This window comes from Homalodisca vitripennis, chromosome 6 (genome assembly GCF_021130785.1).
Source record: "Homalodisca vitripennis isolate AUS2020 chromosome 6, UT_GWSS_2.1, whole genome shotgun sequence".
Taxonomy (NCBI): Eukaryota; Metazoa; Arthropoda; class Insecta; order Hemiptera; family Cicadellidae; genus Homalodisca; species Homalodisca vitripennis.
The window spans coordinates 111,201,882-111,216,794 of record NC_060212.1 but is presented as its reverse complement, the minus strand read 5'-3'; the positions used below and the strand labels follow the sequence as shown (position 1 = coordinate 111,216,794).

General features: G+C 33.6%; 1 protein-coding gene across 1 annotated transcript in view; it reads left to right on the top strand.

Moving 5' to 3' along the window:
• The first annotated feature begins 808 nt into the window (after positions 1–808).
• Positions 809–14,913, top strand: part of LOC124365252 (cuticle protein 19-like) — a 32,007-nt gene continuing 17,902 nt past the window's right edge. The window contains exon 1 of the mRNA XM_046821216.1: positions 809–884. Coding sequence (XP_046677172.1) covers positions 873–884 — 12 coding nt within the window. The 5' untranslated portion in view covers positions 809–872. The remainder of the gene's footprint in view (positions 885–14,913) is intronic.

The window sequence follows — 14,913 nt, the reverse complement described above, 5'->3', positions numbered from 1 at the left end:
TCGAACTGTACTGATTTAGCGATAGAGTAAGTAGCGATAAGATAACAATCTACTACGGTCCTCCAGCACACTGCACTGTCACACAACACTGAGTATCATTACAACATGATCCATTTCACAACACACTGCAATTACGCGTAATCTCGTTTGTGTTTTGATTTGATCATCTTGCGTTTACAGTTATAACAAGTCATTCACTCGGCGCATACAGTGAAATCTGGCCACATACATGTTAGAAAACGATATTCAAAGCACCTTTTAAGAGTGATTGATTCGAACAAAAATACGAACAGTAAAGTATTTCTTTTATTGTAGACCAACATAATGAGAGTAACACGGTTGTTGCTACGTAAGCAACTAAGCAGTATTGGAAACCAATTAATAATGATTCCTTTTTAAGTACGAATTTAAAAGTTTTCGTATATGAGCACTGTTCAAATACAATATTAATGCATAACTAACGAACTGGTAACATACTAATGAATAAGTATATAAATAAGTGGCCGAATATAAATGATAGAATTGGACTCTATAAAGAGAGATTATTATGGTACCCGAATCAGCTTAGCAGATAGTAAAACACGCGTAGGAAAACAAACACAGCCCGAACCGGTCTCTGTTATCAGTGAGCGACTTTCTACAAGCTCGGCGCCCGCGATCTCCGGACATCGACGGCCCAGGAGCGATGATGGAATGGTACTTGACTCAGCAGTGGGTGGGGGCGGCTGACCTAACATTCGGGGATCTTTCCCCCGCCCCCGACCTCCCAGCGCCCGGCTACTCGCGCTGCGGATCTAGTACACTATAAAAGTGCGCTAGACATCGGGGGCGCACAGTTGTGCTAGTGTGCGCGTCCCATACGGACTATTACGATGACATATCAGGTGAGAGTGCGGGTGCTAGTGTGCGATAAACTTACTTCTGTACTTCTTATAAGTGTTAAGTAAAGTTTCAAAACAACTCAAAGTAAACTATTTTGAGTTAAAATGGATAGATTAATAACATTGACATTTTTTGACAATTTATACTTCCACTGCTTAGCGTGTAATTTATTAGTTTTACAACTTAAAAAAAAATAACCAAGTTATGCTGGATTAAAACTGTTATAAACCAGGCTTTTGGATGTTTTAAAATTTAAACCAGGCACTTTAGAGAAATTATGTATTATTTTAATAATTGTAATTAACCAAACCAACATAATAATAAAAAATAAATGTTAAAAGTGACACAATTTTAGATTTTACATTAAAAGAAATTATATATTTTTATTTTCACTGGAATTAAAATATTATGCAATGAAATAGTCAGAATTCCTTTTTGTACTTTTAAAGTGTGTTTCTTTATATCGTTATATTTTTGTTAAAATATAAATAATCAGAATTAAAAAATTGTTGCTTTTGAAGTTACTATAAGACTTAATTAATTATTCTGAAATAAAAATATTTCACATTTTTACAAAAATTCAAAGCTACATTTAAGTATTAAATAAACAAGATGTATAGTATAATTTGCCGTAACTTTTTATACTTAATGTTCTTAACATATGCAGTTATATAAATTATTTAGCAAGGTGAATTTTACGTAAACCATAAATACTTAAGTGTTCAATAACACAATGCATAATACTATTCCTTGTTAGGTTTTTATAAGTATTTAAAATGCCTATTTTTCTTTGTATGTGTATTGATTAGACTCACCACATTTAGTACTATTTTGATTAACCGATAGCTCAATTGAGCATTCATAATAATATAATGATATTCTGGCTAGGAAAATTCCTACTCAGTAAAATCAAACAAGTCGGTTTGGATAATTCCATTAGAATATTTCTTCCAGTCAGTTATAAGATAATATCGATATTAATATTGAATTAATTACCCATCATGTTTGGGGTTCTTAGTGAATGACAATAAAGTATTTTTTATAATTTCGTGGAAGAATAATGTATTATATTTAAAAAAGTCACAAAGATCTCATTTAATATCTTTTAAATAGTATCAGGCCTGAAGTTGGAATTATAAATCATATTTTGTTACATTTATCACCCACGTATACATTTTTTGTAGTGTTTCACGAATATCATAATAAAAGTTCTTTAGATGAACTATGTGAATTTTACGTTATTCTAAACCAAATTTAATCAATTTATAAATTAAATTATTCTGCAAAACAAAATCATTAATAAAACCGACATGGTGTACCTTAAGCCAGATATATTTATGACTAAAAATAAGGTTGATTTATTAAAAAAATATTACAAAGTTAGTTTAGCCAGTACGCCTAATACAAAAATATACTTTTAAATGGGTGTAGTGTGCCCAATAAATTCTTGTTGTTCGAAACCAAACAGTGATAATAGGCGTTTTATTTTTTATTGTTCACACAAGTAAAATAAAACATTGGAATGTTAATAAAGTTCCGTATTATAATAGTAGTAAAAAGAAATATAAGGGAATAATAATTACTTATTTATTTAATTTATTAATTACTTTTAAGTATTGACGTTATAGTACTGTTTTATACCGATTAACGTTCCTGTATTACACCAAAAAAAATCAACCAAAAGTTGTTAAATGGTTTATATTTTTTTCTTCATTTAAATGTATCGTACTAATTTTTCACCTTTTAGTTTTCTGCATGAAAAAAAATTAAAATTAAATAAATTAACGGGTTACCCTGGTTTTTTTGTACGCCAAAATAGTTTTAGATTATTTACTTTCTATTAAAAAATTACAAATATTACTATCTCTTTCATCGTCAGATGTTTTATAAACATAATTAAGCAATAGTTTACTATCCTCAACATTAAAAAGTGTAAGCTACCAATGTTTATTTGTATAAATATTAGAAATAATTTGATTCTTCACAAATTAGCTGTATTGGAATATCCAATGTATTGTTAGCAAATGGAGACTTTAACGAAGGGATACAATGTTCGAATGGAAGTTAAACTAGAGGTTATTGCGATTATTCTCTAAATTAATCCATAGAAAATTAATATTATGCCATTAATTAATATTACAGCAATTTACATAATAGCCAAACTTCCCTACATTCTATCATCCGTTTTGGTTGAAATTTCTTTTAAAGAAAGTTATTTACGTATTAAAATTATTATTCGCTCGTCATGTATAAAGATGGTTCATCTTTTTTAATTGTTAACGTAAGTTATATGTTTTAATAATATATTTGTATTGTACAATTAAATTAGTTATGGACTCACGTAACATTAAATAACGTAACACTAATTATAATTAACAAAACTATTCTATCTAGCAGTCATCTGAAATTTATTTTTTTATTTATTTAAAATAAACAGACGTGGTTTATAAAACCATCAATACTTAAATGGTCACCTTAATTAATTAATTAGTTTGTGTAGTGAATACATTTTAATAAATTCAACATTTGTTTCTTTCAATGCATGGTAGTGAAAGAAACTACTAGATATATTTTAGAACTAATTTAATTTGTCTTGCCTATGTTTCACAAACATAACCTTGGGGGGTTAAATTTAATTAATTATCTTACAAAGGTTAGTTACAGTGTGTAGTCAAAAAATATGTTGATTATTTTAACAAATAGACAAATAAAATTTAATTGTTTTACAGTAGAATGACTACACACATTAATAATTTACGGACAGCACTAGAGAAAACTATTCATTTTATGTATTTTGCGTTCCAACAAATCACAGAATATTTCAAAATTCAACTAAGTATAGCATAGTTTGTTATACTTGTGGTTTATAAAACAATCGATACTGAAATTATCACCTTAATTAATTAATTTGTTTGCATAGTGAATTTAATACATTGAACATTTTATGTGATTTGCTTTCACTACAAGACAGTGGATCTATATTTTATAACGAATTTAATTTGTATTGTGTATGTTTTATAAACATAACTTTTCGGGGTTAAATTTATATAACTCTTGTCTGAAGGTTAGTTACAATGTTTACTAACATTATGTTTGTATAACTGAAATTATTAACTCAAAAATATATAGTTTTTTTACAAAAGTTTCTAAAAATATATAGTTTTTCAGAAAATTTAATTTTGTTACCATAAATGACTACTCACATTAATTATTATTTACTGAAAGCATTAGAGAAAACTATTCATTTTGTGTTCTTTGCCCTCCAACAAGTCACAGAATATTACAAAATTCTACTAAGTATAGCATAGTTTGCTACACCCTTTCGTAATCGAAGCAGAAAAATAAACGATTGCGGATTGATAATGAGTAAAAGCTCTCTCCGCTAGCGGAGGTAGAGTGCGCGGAATGCGGAATGGCCGGTAGGCCGGTGTGTGACGTAACTGTGGCGGACCGGTACCGGTAGTGTCAGACCGGTGACCGGTGCTGACAGCGAAAGTGGAAGTGGAGGAGTCCAATGTCACCGTCAAGGTCGGTCGATGTCGAAGTGGGGCAGCAGGCCATCGAACTACTGCCGTCGTACTCGCTGCTCTGCTCTGCAGTAGCTCCAGCTTCACTTTCCATTTTGTTTCTTCACCGAATAGTCAACGACGCAATTCTAAATTTTCCACTAATGGTTAATGGTTAAATGGTTTTTGTTACTCGAATAAATGATTTAACATTTATTTCCGGTATTTGTTCCAAAACAGCGACAGACTTAAATTAATGTAAGAACATAAAAATGTAAGAGTTGTTATGGAAAGTAAAATATCTAGAATTAGAATATGTCTAAAGGTTAATTTAAAATGGGAAACAAAAATTGCAAATTTGCATCACTAGATAGATCCAGTATAACTAATTTAAAAACAAATTTGAATTTTTGACGAGGTGGATGTTAACGTTTCCTCTAATATTTTATGCCTTCCGGAAAAAAATACTATTTACAAACACTAATTTTTCATGTAATATATGTTATTTTGTAATCGTTTGATAAACAAGAAAATCACTTATCTATGCTAGTATCTAGCTCTGGCCTGCTAAATATGATGCTACTGTAATTTTGTAATGGTTTGGTTCTGCTTGATCCACACCCGGGAAAAAACTAAGTCTTTAGCAATATTTTTTATGTTTGTAATATATATCGTATACGAAAGGATTAAGAAAATAATTTGCATACCTTTTGGGGTACACGAAAATTTATACGCATAATCCTTAACGAATTTGTTTTCAACAATTACTAGTTTTATGCTAATTATGAAGGAATAAACTGAAATTCAGCTCATAAAAGCTCGTTAATAGAGATAAAAATTGTCTCTTATTATTATCTTGAATACTGTCTAAACACTAATTTGTGTTGAATCAAATTGATATAAGGTCTACCTCTATTAGGAAACATCGAAAGATTCTTCCAAACAAATACGGCGGAAAACGACAATCTCCTCGACTATGTAATTTTTAAACATTGTACATTACAAGATTAAACTATATTTGTTTCTTCTTGAACTTGATATGCTTTAATTTAATAGGTTTGTATACAATAGAACAATATTATTTTGATTTTAAATGTCAAACGATGAATGGAACTTTCATAAATATCACTCGTTCTTCTACATTCAGTTTTAAGTAAACAGATTCTAAAGGTGTATTATCAATATTGTTTTGACAAATATTGACTCCATTTTTTGAGACACAATAAATTTAAAGCATAAGAAAACATTCTATTTAACTTTTTATACGATGTACAGAATAATAAAATAGCTGTTCATCTGTAACTTTCATAAAAACTTGTTTTAAAACCCTGTTATATTACTTTCAAAACTACCAACATCCTTTCGAAGAGCAACAACTATAAAATTACATGTAGGATAACCTAACAGTTTAGATTAAATAAAACAAGGAAAATTAAAAATTCCATATTAATTACTATTTCAAAAGTTCGAAATGTTCATTATTCATTTAATTTCCTTTTAAATAAACTAATCTTTTAATTTTACGGTTTCAGTGTTATGTGAGTAAACCTATTCCGGTATAGGACTGGCTCTAATTAGAAATATGTTTTCTTGTCATCATGTGTTTTTATCTTAACTCATTTTTTTATCTACCATTTGATAAGTAGTTCAATTTGAGAATTTTGAGTTTCCTCTGTTCCATTACAAGAGGGTGTGCACTGACATTGCATTCGATACATTAAAAAGATTGAAATGTAAATTTAGTCGGAGGTATAATGACGAACTGATAAACAGTTTGCAAATAACCTACAACCAAGAAATCAATTGTAACTTACTCAGTTATTGCTATTTAGCCATAATTCCAATTTCCAATCGGCTGTAAATTAAGAAGGCGGACCCCAGCGATCTTCCGCATGCTTGACCTCTATCAGTAGTCACCAGGGTATATTTAGACTGGACAGCCAATCTAAGATTCGATAATGCAGATAGCATAACCTCAGGTCTTTTACTTCTAGTTCGTCAGTGCAAATTATGTTCAGACATTGCAAAATGAGGAACCTCTTTTTAATTTCCTACTGCGCGGCACTGCGCAGACGCCGTACTTGCGCATGCGCGGTAGCGGTTCATTGCACGTGTCATAATGCGATATATTACGAAACTTGTCAATTCGATTATCTAATAGCCCAGAGGGTCCGGGCATTACCTCAAAATATTCATTATTTCGTAATTGCACATCTGAAATATCACTTTCTTACCTAAATCAGAAAAATATTACTACAACTTATGAAACAACTTGTGTTCTTAACTATTTTAATACCATTTTTGTGAGTGCCGATGATAGAGTCCTCTAAGATGTCTGAGCCGTTGCAATTTTTATCAGTACTATCGGCCTTGTATTGTATCAGTTCTCCATATTGTTCTTTTTGGTAAGATCCTCGCACAGGCCTGTGGCACTTGACGATGGTCAGAATAAGACTTGGAGTAGGATTGAGGTATTCTTAAAAAACAACTTTCCTTGAGTTTCAATTTCAAGTTTCAAATTTGTCAAAACATTCCATCTTAATGAAGTAAAATTTAAATTACAAAATATACCTATTTGCAATTAATTACAGTCATTTCGATTAAAATTTTACATAATATACACTATGAAAGTCCTAGCAAATTACATTTTGTGGCTAACATGAATAAGGCGTATTCAGCATAATTCTCTTAAGGACCAACTTTTATCTCAACCGTCTTTGAGTATTTTTTTACAGCAGGATTTGAACCCGCGCTACCTCCATCTTAGATTCACTGTTCGACGCTTTAGACCGTGAGGCCACCGGGCGCCTCCGCTCTTTTGTTCTTTATTTCCTTGTTTAGATTAGTTACTTAAGACGAACACTGCCCGATGCAAATGAGGTATTAAATAACACCTGCTACATCTTCCATCAGGTCTATGGCCCACCGAACAGTTCGATCTGTGCCGGACACATTAAACATAAATTATATAACTGTCCTGGTGTGAACAGACGTAACACTATTGTTCCTTATCGCCATCACATTGTGTCCCGGGTCGGATCCGTTCATTTCCCGCCCGTCCGATTGCGGTTTCCCGCGTGACGAAATATAGATGCGGTCCGATGTTGCGTCACGGTGGCTCGCCGGAGCGGCGCGGTAAATTTAGCGCCGTCCTCCTGCTTTATGACCCTATTATCTCTGAGAATGGCTTCATACTCCAGCACAACTGATCGTATTCCGCGATAAGCATCTTCTTAGGGAACGAGTTCTATGAAACTCGTGTTTTATTTTTGTTGCTTTTTTGACGAACATGTTTTATAGGTAAATAGAATTTTACACAAATCCACACACAGTTTCGTTAACAAAAGCTGCAAGTAATTGGCTGAGTGTTAGCGAAGCCTATGACTCATGGAGATGGAAACATTTCATTTCTGTCTTTCTGTCAGTCCAAATGTTTGAATCTTTACATGATATTTCAAAAACGAACTGGTCTGGAGACTTTAAATTGTTCATGAGGTTTAAATTAAACACTGAGTTAGATTATGGTGGATGTTACTCCAAAGGAATGAATTTGGCTGAGCGTTAGCGAATATTTTTACTTTGTAATAATGATGGCAACGAGAAAATAGTACAATAAATCAATGTGTAAACAAACTCGATTGTAACATGTGACATATTAACACATGTAGTCTTTTATTCCAACATATCCAACATTATGTTGTGTAACTATATATACTTTTTCACATAACGTAGATATGGTAGGAAGGATTGATTCAATTAGAATGTTGAATGTATCTACAGTTCACCTTCCTTTTATTGCAGCGTCTGGTATCTGACGCTGTCTCAGACTTGACTTCTGGAATCTGGAGTCAAATTCGTCTGAAGAGATCCGAAGAAAGTCGGTGAAGAAGAAGCTCAAAACGAACCTTTATATAGTTTCGACATCAGAAACACCTAAAAATAGGTGAAGTGGCTCATTCGTTTTCAGCTTCTTTTGTTATTAACACGGATATGAAACCCGATTTAATGAACAAAAATATGAATTTACCATGTGGCAGAATATCTCGAGGAAGATTTAATCAATTAAAATTTTACATGGAACTTCATTTCTGCATAGAAAATTATGAGCTCTATGATGTTGTATGTGCGGTCATAGAATTTTGCTGACCGTCGTTGAATCCTAACTAGCATTTAATAGACTGGCATTTCTCTTTTGTTTACCGGAAGATGTCGTCAATATGAACGACCTATAGTCTTGATATTTAGCATTGAACCTCAGCGAGCGTGTTACGTGTCACATGGTATGGCGGCGTACTCCTTCCTTTTTGTGGCGTTTTAAAAATTGAAACTCCTTAAACGTGTAAACTAAAAATAAACAGTTGCGATTGGTTCTTGAAATAATGCTATTAAGAGATCGAAATTACCACGGTTAGGATTATCGCTAAGGAGAATATGATGTCCGGCAAAATAGGACAGCGTTCTATGTTACAAAATCCGGTAACTAATGGCTTGAAGATGATCTCCGAGCTATCACCAACAGTCGGTTAAGCTGGCTGGCTACAAGGACAGGATCCTTGAGTGGTCACCCATCCAAGGAATTGCCTCACTCGTTACCTAGCAATAACCGCAGTAGCCTCTAAACTACGCTATTGGCCGAGATATATCCGGTACAGAGGGACCAAAGGGCTTTCCCTTAGAGTCCAGCCTTCAGTGTTTCTCGTGATCCAAGAGGCAAGAACTGGACTATTTACTGATTCATTCAGTTGTCTTGTAATGTTGCAGATAGAGCTTGTATTGGCTACTATTAACTTAATTACATTTAAAACACACAAACCAAAGCTTAAAACTTTGTGAGGCCATTTTTATTTTTTTCCATAGTCTAGTATTCATACAGTGGTGTGCGACAGCCGATTTTTCTTTTCTGTTGAATTTGATGTGGGAGCAATGTTCTTTATATCTTGTATGGATTTTTCTTTTTGTCTGCCCAATGTTTTTGTTGTTGCAGTTATCACATTTTATTTGATATACGGTACGCGTATCAAAAGAAAACCTAAAACTATTGAAATACGTTAACACACATAGATATTTAAATGCATGGGAATTATGTTACATAATTCAAACAAACAAAGAAGATTTATCAAATCAAGAAGATGGACCAATACATAATGCAATATTACTTTCACGAAGATTACAAAAATAACATTCAAAATGTGTATAGTATAATTCCAGTAATGATTTAATTTAATTTACACACTGCACCACACAGGATAAATTAATATTAAAATCACGTATGTCTAACTATTATTAAAATCAAATTTACGTTTTGTATTTACTTTTGTGATGTGTCTGACGAAGTTAGCCTTGCTACCGAAAGGCCTCACAAAATAAAAGTTTTAAGTATTGGTTTGTGTGTTTTAAATGTAATCCAGTTGTCTTGTTGTTATATTCAAATAAAAGGTGTTCCACTAGCTGGGTTCTTTTAAATCAATGGCAGAATAACAAAGCGTAGATGAGGTAAATGTTTCGTGAATGGCTAGTAGAGCCTCGGCCGCGCACTCAGATTCTTTGGCCCATCTGTATAAGACAGGCAGAGCTGCTCATTGAATACGGCTACACATGATTTACAGCTGTTGTTATGAGACGTTAAGTGGCTGGAACATAGTATTCAACTGACCACTTAGAACCCTTCGACATCTCAATTGCGTATTGCACGCTTAACGAGTTGTGAATTTTAAATCATTGCTGGCAATTTTTATTTAATTTCCTTCAACTTCAATATGCATTTAAAAGTCCTTGTTCCAATATAGGTGTATACAATATAAAATAAACTTCGGAAATATGATTTATAAGTTAACGTTTTTGTGCCAAAGGCATTTTTAATTGTTATTTAATACCTCCTCTTTGCACCTAAGCTACAGTAAATTTTAAAGGTTTCTAAATGAAATTACATTAAAACTGCGTGTTTCTTCCAAATACTACTCGTGGAACCACTTCAGTAAGTTGTAAATGTAAGAAATCTATAGCTTTATGAACCACGTAGATAACGTAAAATGTGTGTTTACCATTACGAAAAGTGGTTAAGGTCAGAGAATACGTCTTTTTGTAACAAACAGTGATTAATATTCAGAAATGTAGAAATATTTTAAATAAAAGTGAAAAAAATACCTACGTACTTAGAGCTGGTCTTTTTGGTTAAAAACAACATTTGTATAAATTTAATTTTTTTATAAAATACTAAATTTTGTATACTATAACAAGTGTATCGCATTGTGGGGGAACCAGTGCATGCAGTATTACGGTCGAATGTTATGTCAGGTGTTATTTATGTCCAACTTAGTTTTCACCACACTTTCACCCCACATGTCCCACCAGTGGGCCGCACGTTGCCAAAATATACGAGCGGGTGAGTCAGGGTCACGTGACTCGAATTGGTGATAAACTTCAACAAGGAAATATTTGCTGTTGTGCCTATATGTTCCATTAGACTTTATAAAAAACTAATGGATGTTTTATTTCTTCTATAATACAAAATATCAAATTGTATATCATTCAGAGGGAATCTCTGTGCGTTATTTTAAACCGATACTAAAATAACTCCACCACCGTTTCTGAGAAAAAAAAATTCTTTTGAGGAAATTCATAGAGCTGCAATGTTAACCTTTACTTTTATATGTCACCATTAAGTAAACTACCGTAGTATATTATTAGTGTTTGAACCCAATTTTTAAATAACTCTTTCTCGCCTTTTTTGATAAGTAAACACACTACTGCTTACTCAAAATGCTAAGTTGAAAAATGGGTGTTAACGCTTTGTAAAAAGTAATTCTAAGGAAAATAGCTTAATCTACTTCATTTATTGTTTTATTAACGCTGGATGATTTTCAATGACAATATGATTTCGGAAAATTGCTGTTGTTATATGTTACAAAAATATAACACCGTAACGATGGTAAATGCCTGTTATTATATAATTTATTTCTGTTATATCATTTAAGAATGGTCTGTACTGGTGATCATGTTGGTAGTTCCCTATAAGAACAATGTTATACCTCATTCACAATTACGGTCTTGTTTTTTTCATAGAATTTTGGGAAATATCTAATTTTTTAAATGTGACGAATAAGAATCCAAATACTTTCATACGGTATTTTTATACGTTATTCAGAAATAATGTCTAACAGTTTGTACTTAATAATATTCAAAAGGTATACACTTATTATTATTTATAACTTTATTTATATATCCCCTAAAGTACGATACAAAATGTATAAAGTTTAACATTGTTTCGTGGGAAAAAACTCAAGGTCATTTGTCAACAGCAAGCTCTTAAATCATTTAACTAAGCGGTAAATTAAATGTCACAAATTTGGAAATGATAAATGCACTATTACAAATATCTCCGGTATTTTTGAAGTCATCACTTTATTCAAATCACTAGTAATATTGAGTTCCAATTATAACTAATTGCGCAGACAATTAGTATCCAAGTGGTCAGATGATAGCGAGGAAAGGCGGGAAGGACTGCGAGGAGGCAGGACCAAGGAGAGGAGCCGTCAAGGTCATCCTGTCTCCTGTCTCCCGACGTTACCAGCCATCCTTCTTGTTATGTAATAAACATACCGCTGCCGCTTATACCGCTGGCAGTATGAATCATCTTGGCAGTTGCTCATTAAAACTGAAGTACACATTCCATCCGTTAACCTAAACAGATGTCGCTGCCATTCTACTTGTCAATCAGACACGGTGGTCATAACTCCCTGCGTCGAGGCGGAGGGGGAGGAACCGGTGCCAGGATGAGCGTGTCCTTGCAAGCTATTCTGCAAGTCATCTCATAGCTAGCTTGGAGTGACTGTAACGGGGCTCATCATTACCTGGCCAGTTTGTTTTTATCGCTATTACTGAACCGTCATTTACTTTGATCACGAATCCTTTCACCCGTCAGTTAAAGCACTGAAATTGGATGTGTTTTTAAAATTGTTCGCAAAAAAAGTTTGATACAACGTTTAAGGTTTTATCGTGTCAGAAACAGTTTCCCGCTTCCTTAAGTTTGTAGTTATTTCGCATGGAAACGAACCCAATCTTGCAGTATTTTGGATACGAAGTATTACAGTGCGAGTGCTCTTACTTTTCATTTACATCTGCCTTTCAGTGTGAGGATTGGTATCAAGAATGTTCCAACGCAATGTGGAGCGTCCGTCCTTCCCAGAAGCGCGTTCGCGTTATCTTTTTCAAAATCACGAATTTTAACTGCATCTCCTACGAAAATTTGTATGTTCTATACTAACTATAAAACGTATTTAAACACATTTTAGCGATTTTTTGTTAACTTAAAATATATATAACTTAAACAGTTACTTTCTTCAGGATTGTTACTTGCTCGACCAAAAATATATTTTTGTATACATAATCATGGGATAGCGAGGCCACTGCATTGCCGAAGTAAGGGTGGACGTACTATTGTAGTCATCTTGTTTAGTTTATTTTTACCAATGCATGAACACTTCTTTACATAATTTCAAATGATACTTCTAACATAATTCCAAATGATATTTCTAACATAATTATGATAAATTGTACAGTAGGCCGAGTAGTGAAACTCGTAGTTCGCCATGGTAGTAGCCTACGTAAAACTATTCTACATCGGGTATGTAGAATCTTTCATTTGATTGAATAAAAGCATATGGTACAGAACTCAACTAAGGCATTAGCTCTAGTAATGCAAGTTTGAGGTGATATTTCATGCAATGCAAAAATCTTTTTAAATTTTTAAATCAAGGGTGTCAATTAGTGGTGTATATAGTAAATTATTCCAGGGGGTCTGACACACTGGGTGGTTTAGGAGGTACAGAATACCCTCCAAGAATAGTTGCTCGGGAATTTCCCCTACCCCCTGGATGGAATTGATGAGATAAGAACTTTAAAATGCGCTTTTGCTTAAAATAAACTACAGGGAGCAATTTTTAATGCTTGTCCTTTAATATATGGGGGAGGGCTTACGCCCTGAGATACCGCTTATATACGCGCATGGCATCAGTTATAATAACTTTATTTTAAAGAACTAAAAATAACACAATTTAAGGTTGACGATAATAAAGTAGTCCAAAATTATTATTTATCGCACAGATGGTCTCCTTAGAAATCAGCTGGCGGGTGAGGAATATTTCTCTACTTAGACTTCCTAGAAAAGATATGACTTGTTTGTATGATAAGTTTGTATCGATGAAATACATACTTTGTAAGCTCCCCATGGTGATAGTGCGTAGTGCCGTAGTCGATGCATAAACAGTCAAGAAATTCCAAAGAAATGAGGTGGGGAGTTATGAAATTTCCAGATTGTATATGCGACGCCACGGTGATCTAAATTGACATGGATATTTTCGGAGAAGAATGGTGAATCTGGATTGTACGAGGGACATAATTTATGAGGCCGGATTATTGCAATACATCATAGGAACGGAGTACAAGGGTGCGGCTGTAGCGTCTACTGGCTTACACAATCGCGATGATCCTAGTAAAGCGTGTGACGCGGGCGTGCTGGGCGAGGATGTGAGGGAAGGAAGGTCGCAGTGGGATACAGGCCAAGGATCAGACGGTCACTGCTTTGTATCACCGGATACACATCGTATACTTCGGTACTCACATTGCTGAGTGCATTTCCTTCTCTTCTTGCAATCTGTTGTATCGAGTAAGAGGTTTCAGTTCTATTGGCCGCAGCCATGTTTCCTTGATGTTATCGTTCAAGGCCAGCTGATAAAATCAATTCCAGGAACAGTTCCCAGAGAAGAATAACAATTAGTAAACCTAACATCATACGTCCTGTAATACTGCAAGACGCAGAAGTACCTCTCTGGCAATCCTCTGATGCTAACTGATCGGCGCCAATCTCTTCCTCAAATTCTAAGGCTGATTGTGCAGTATCGAAGGGGACAGCGCTTATCGCAAGATAACCAAATCAAGGAAAGTCTAGAGTGACTACTGCTTGGATGGATGACCGCTAAGCGATCCTGTCCTTGCAAGCTGCAGTCTGCTTGCTCGGCCATTGGTTTCCAAGTTGTGTCAGAGAAAGCTTCTTGGCGAAATAAAAACCTCTTTACCAGTACCTTTTTATTTCCAAGATAGAATTCCAAAACAGTGTTGATGTTGATTCAATGACACACCGACAAACATTTTATTGTACCAGGTATTGATGTATGTCAGTTTTAAATTAGTCAACATGTTTTGATGTTGCGATTATAAGATCAGTAAGCAAACCAACCACGCACAGGAATTCAAGTTTAACTATCTGCAAGGATCTTCGTATGAATCATGTTACCCGTGCAACACATTTGAAAAAATGAAAATTAGGCATTAAGTGATAAAGAGGCAGAAATACAAAATAAGCAGGTAAAACTCTAAATTACTTAGAACTATCAATAAATAATAGGCGCACATTGAAATTAGCCTTTTAATGGTTTTAATTATCTTCAATTGCAAATAGTAATTAAATATTGTCTATATAAAGAATTAAATTACCTTACCAGTCTGTTTAATGTTTCAGGCAAACATT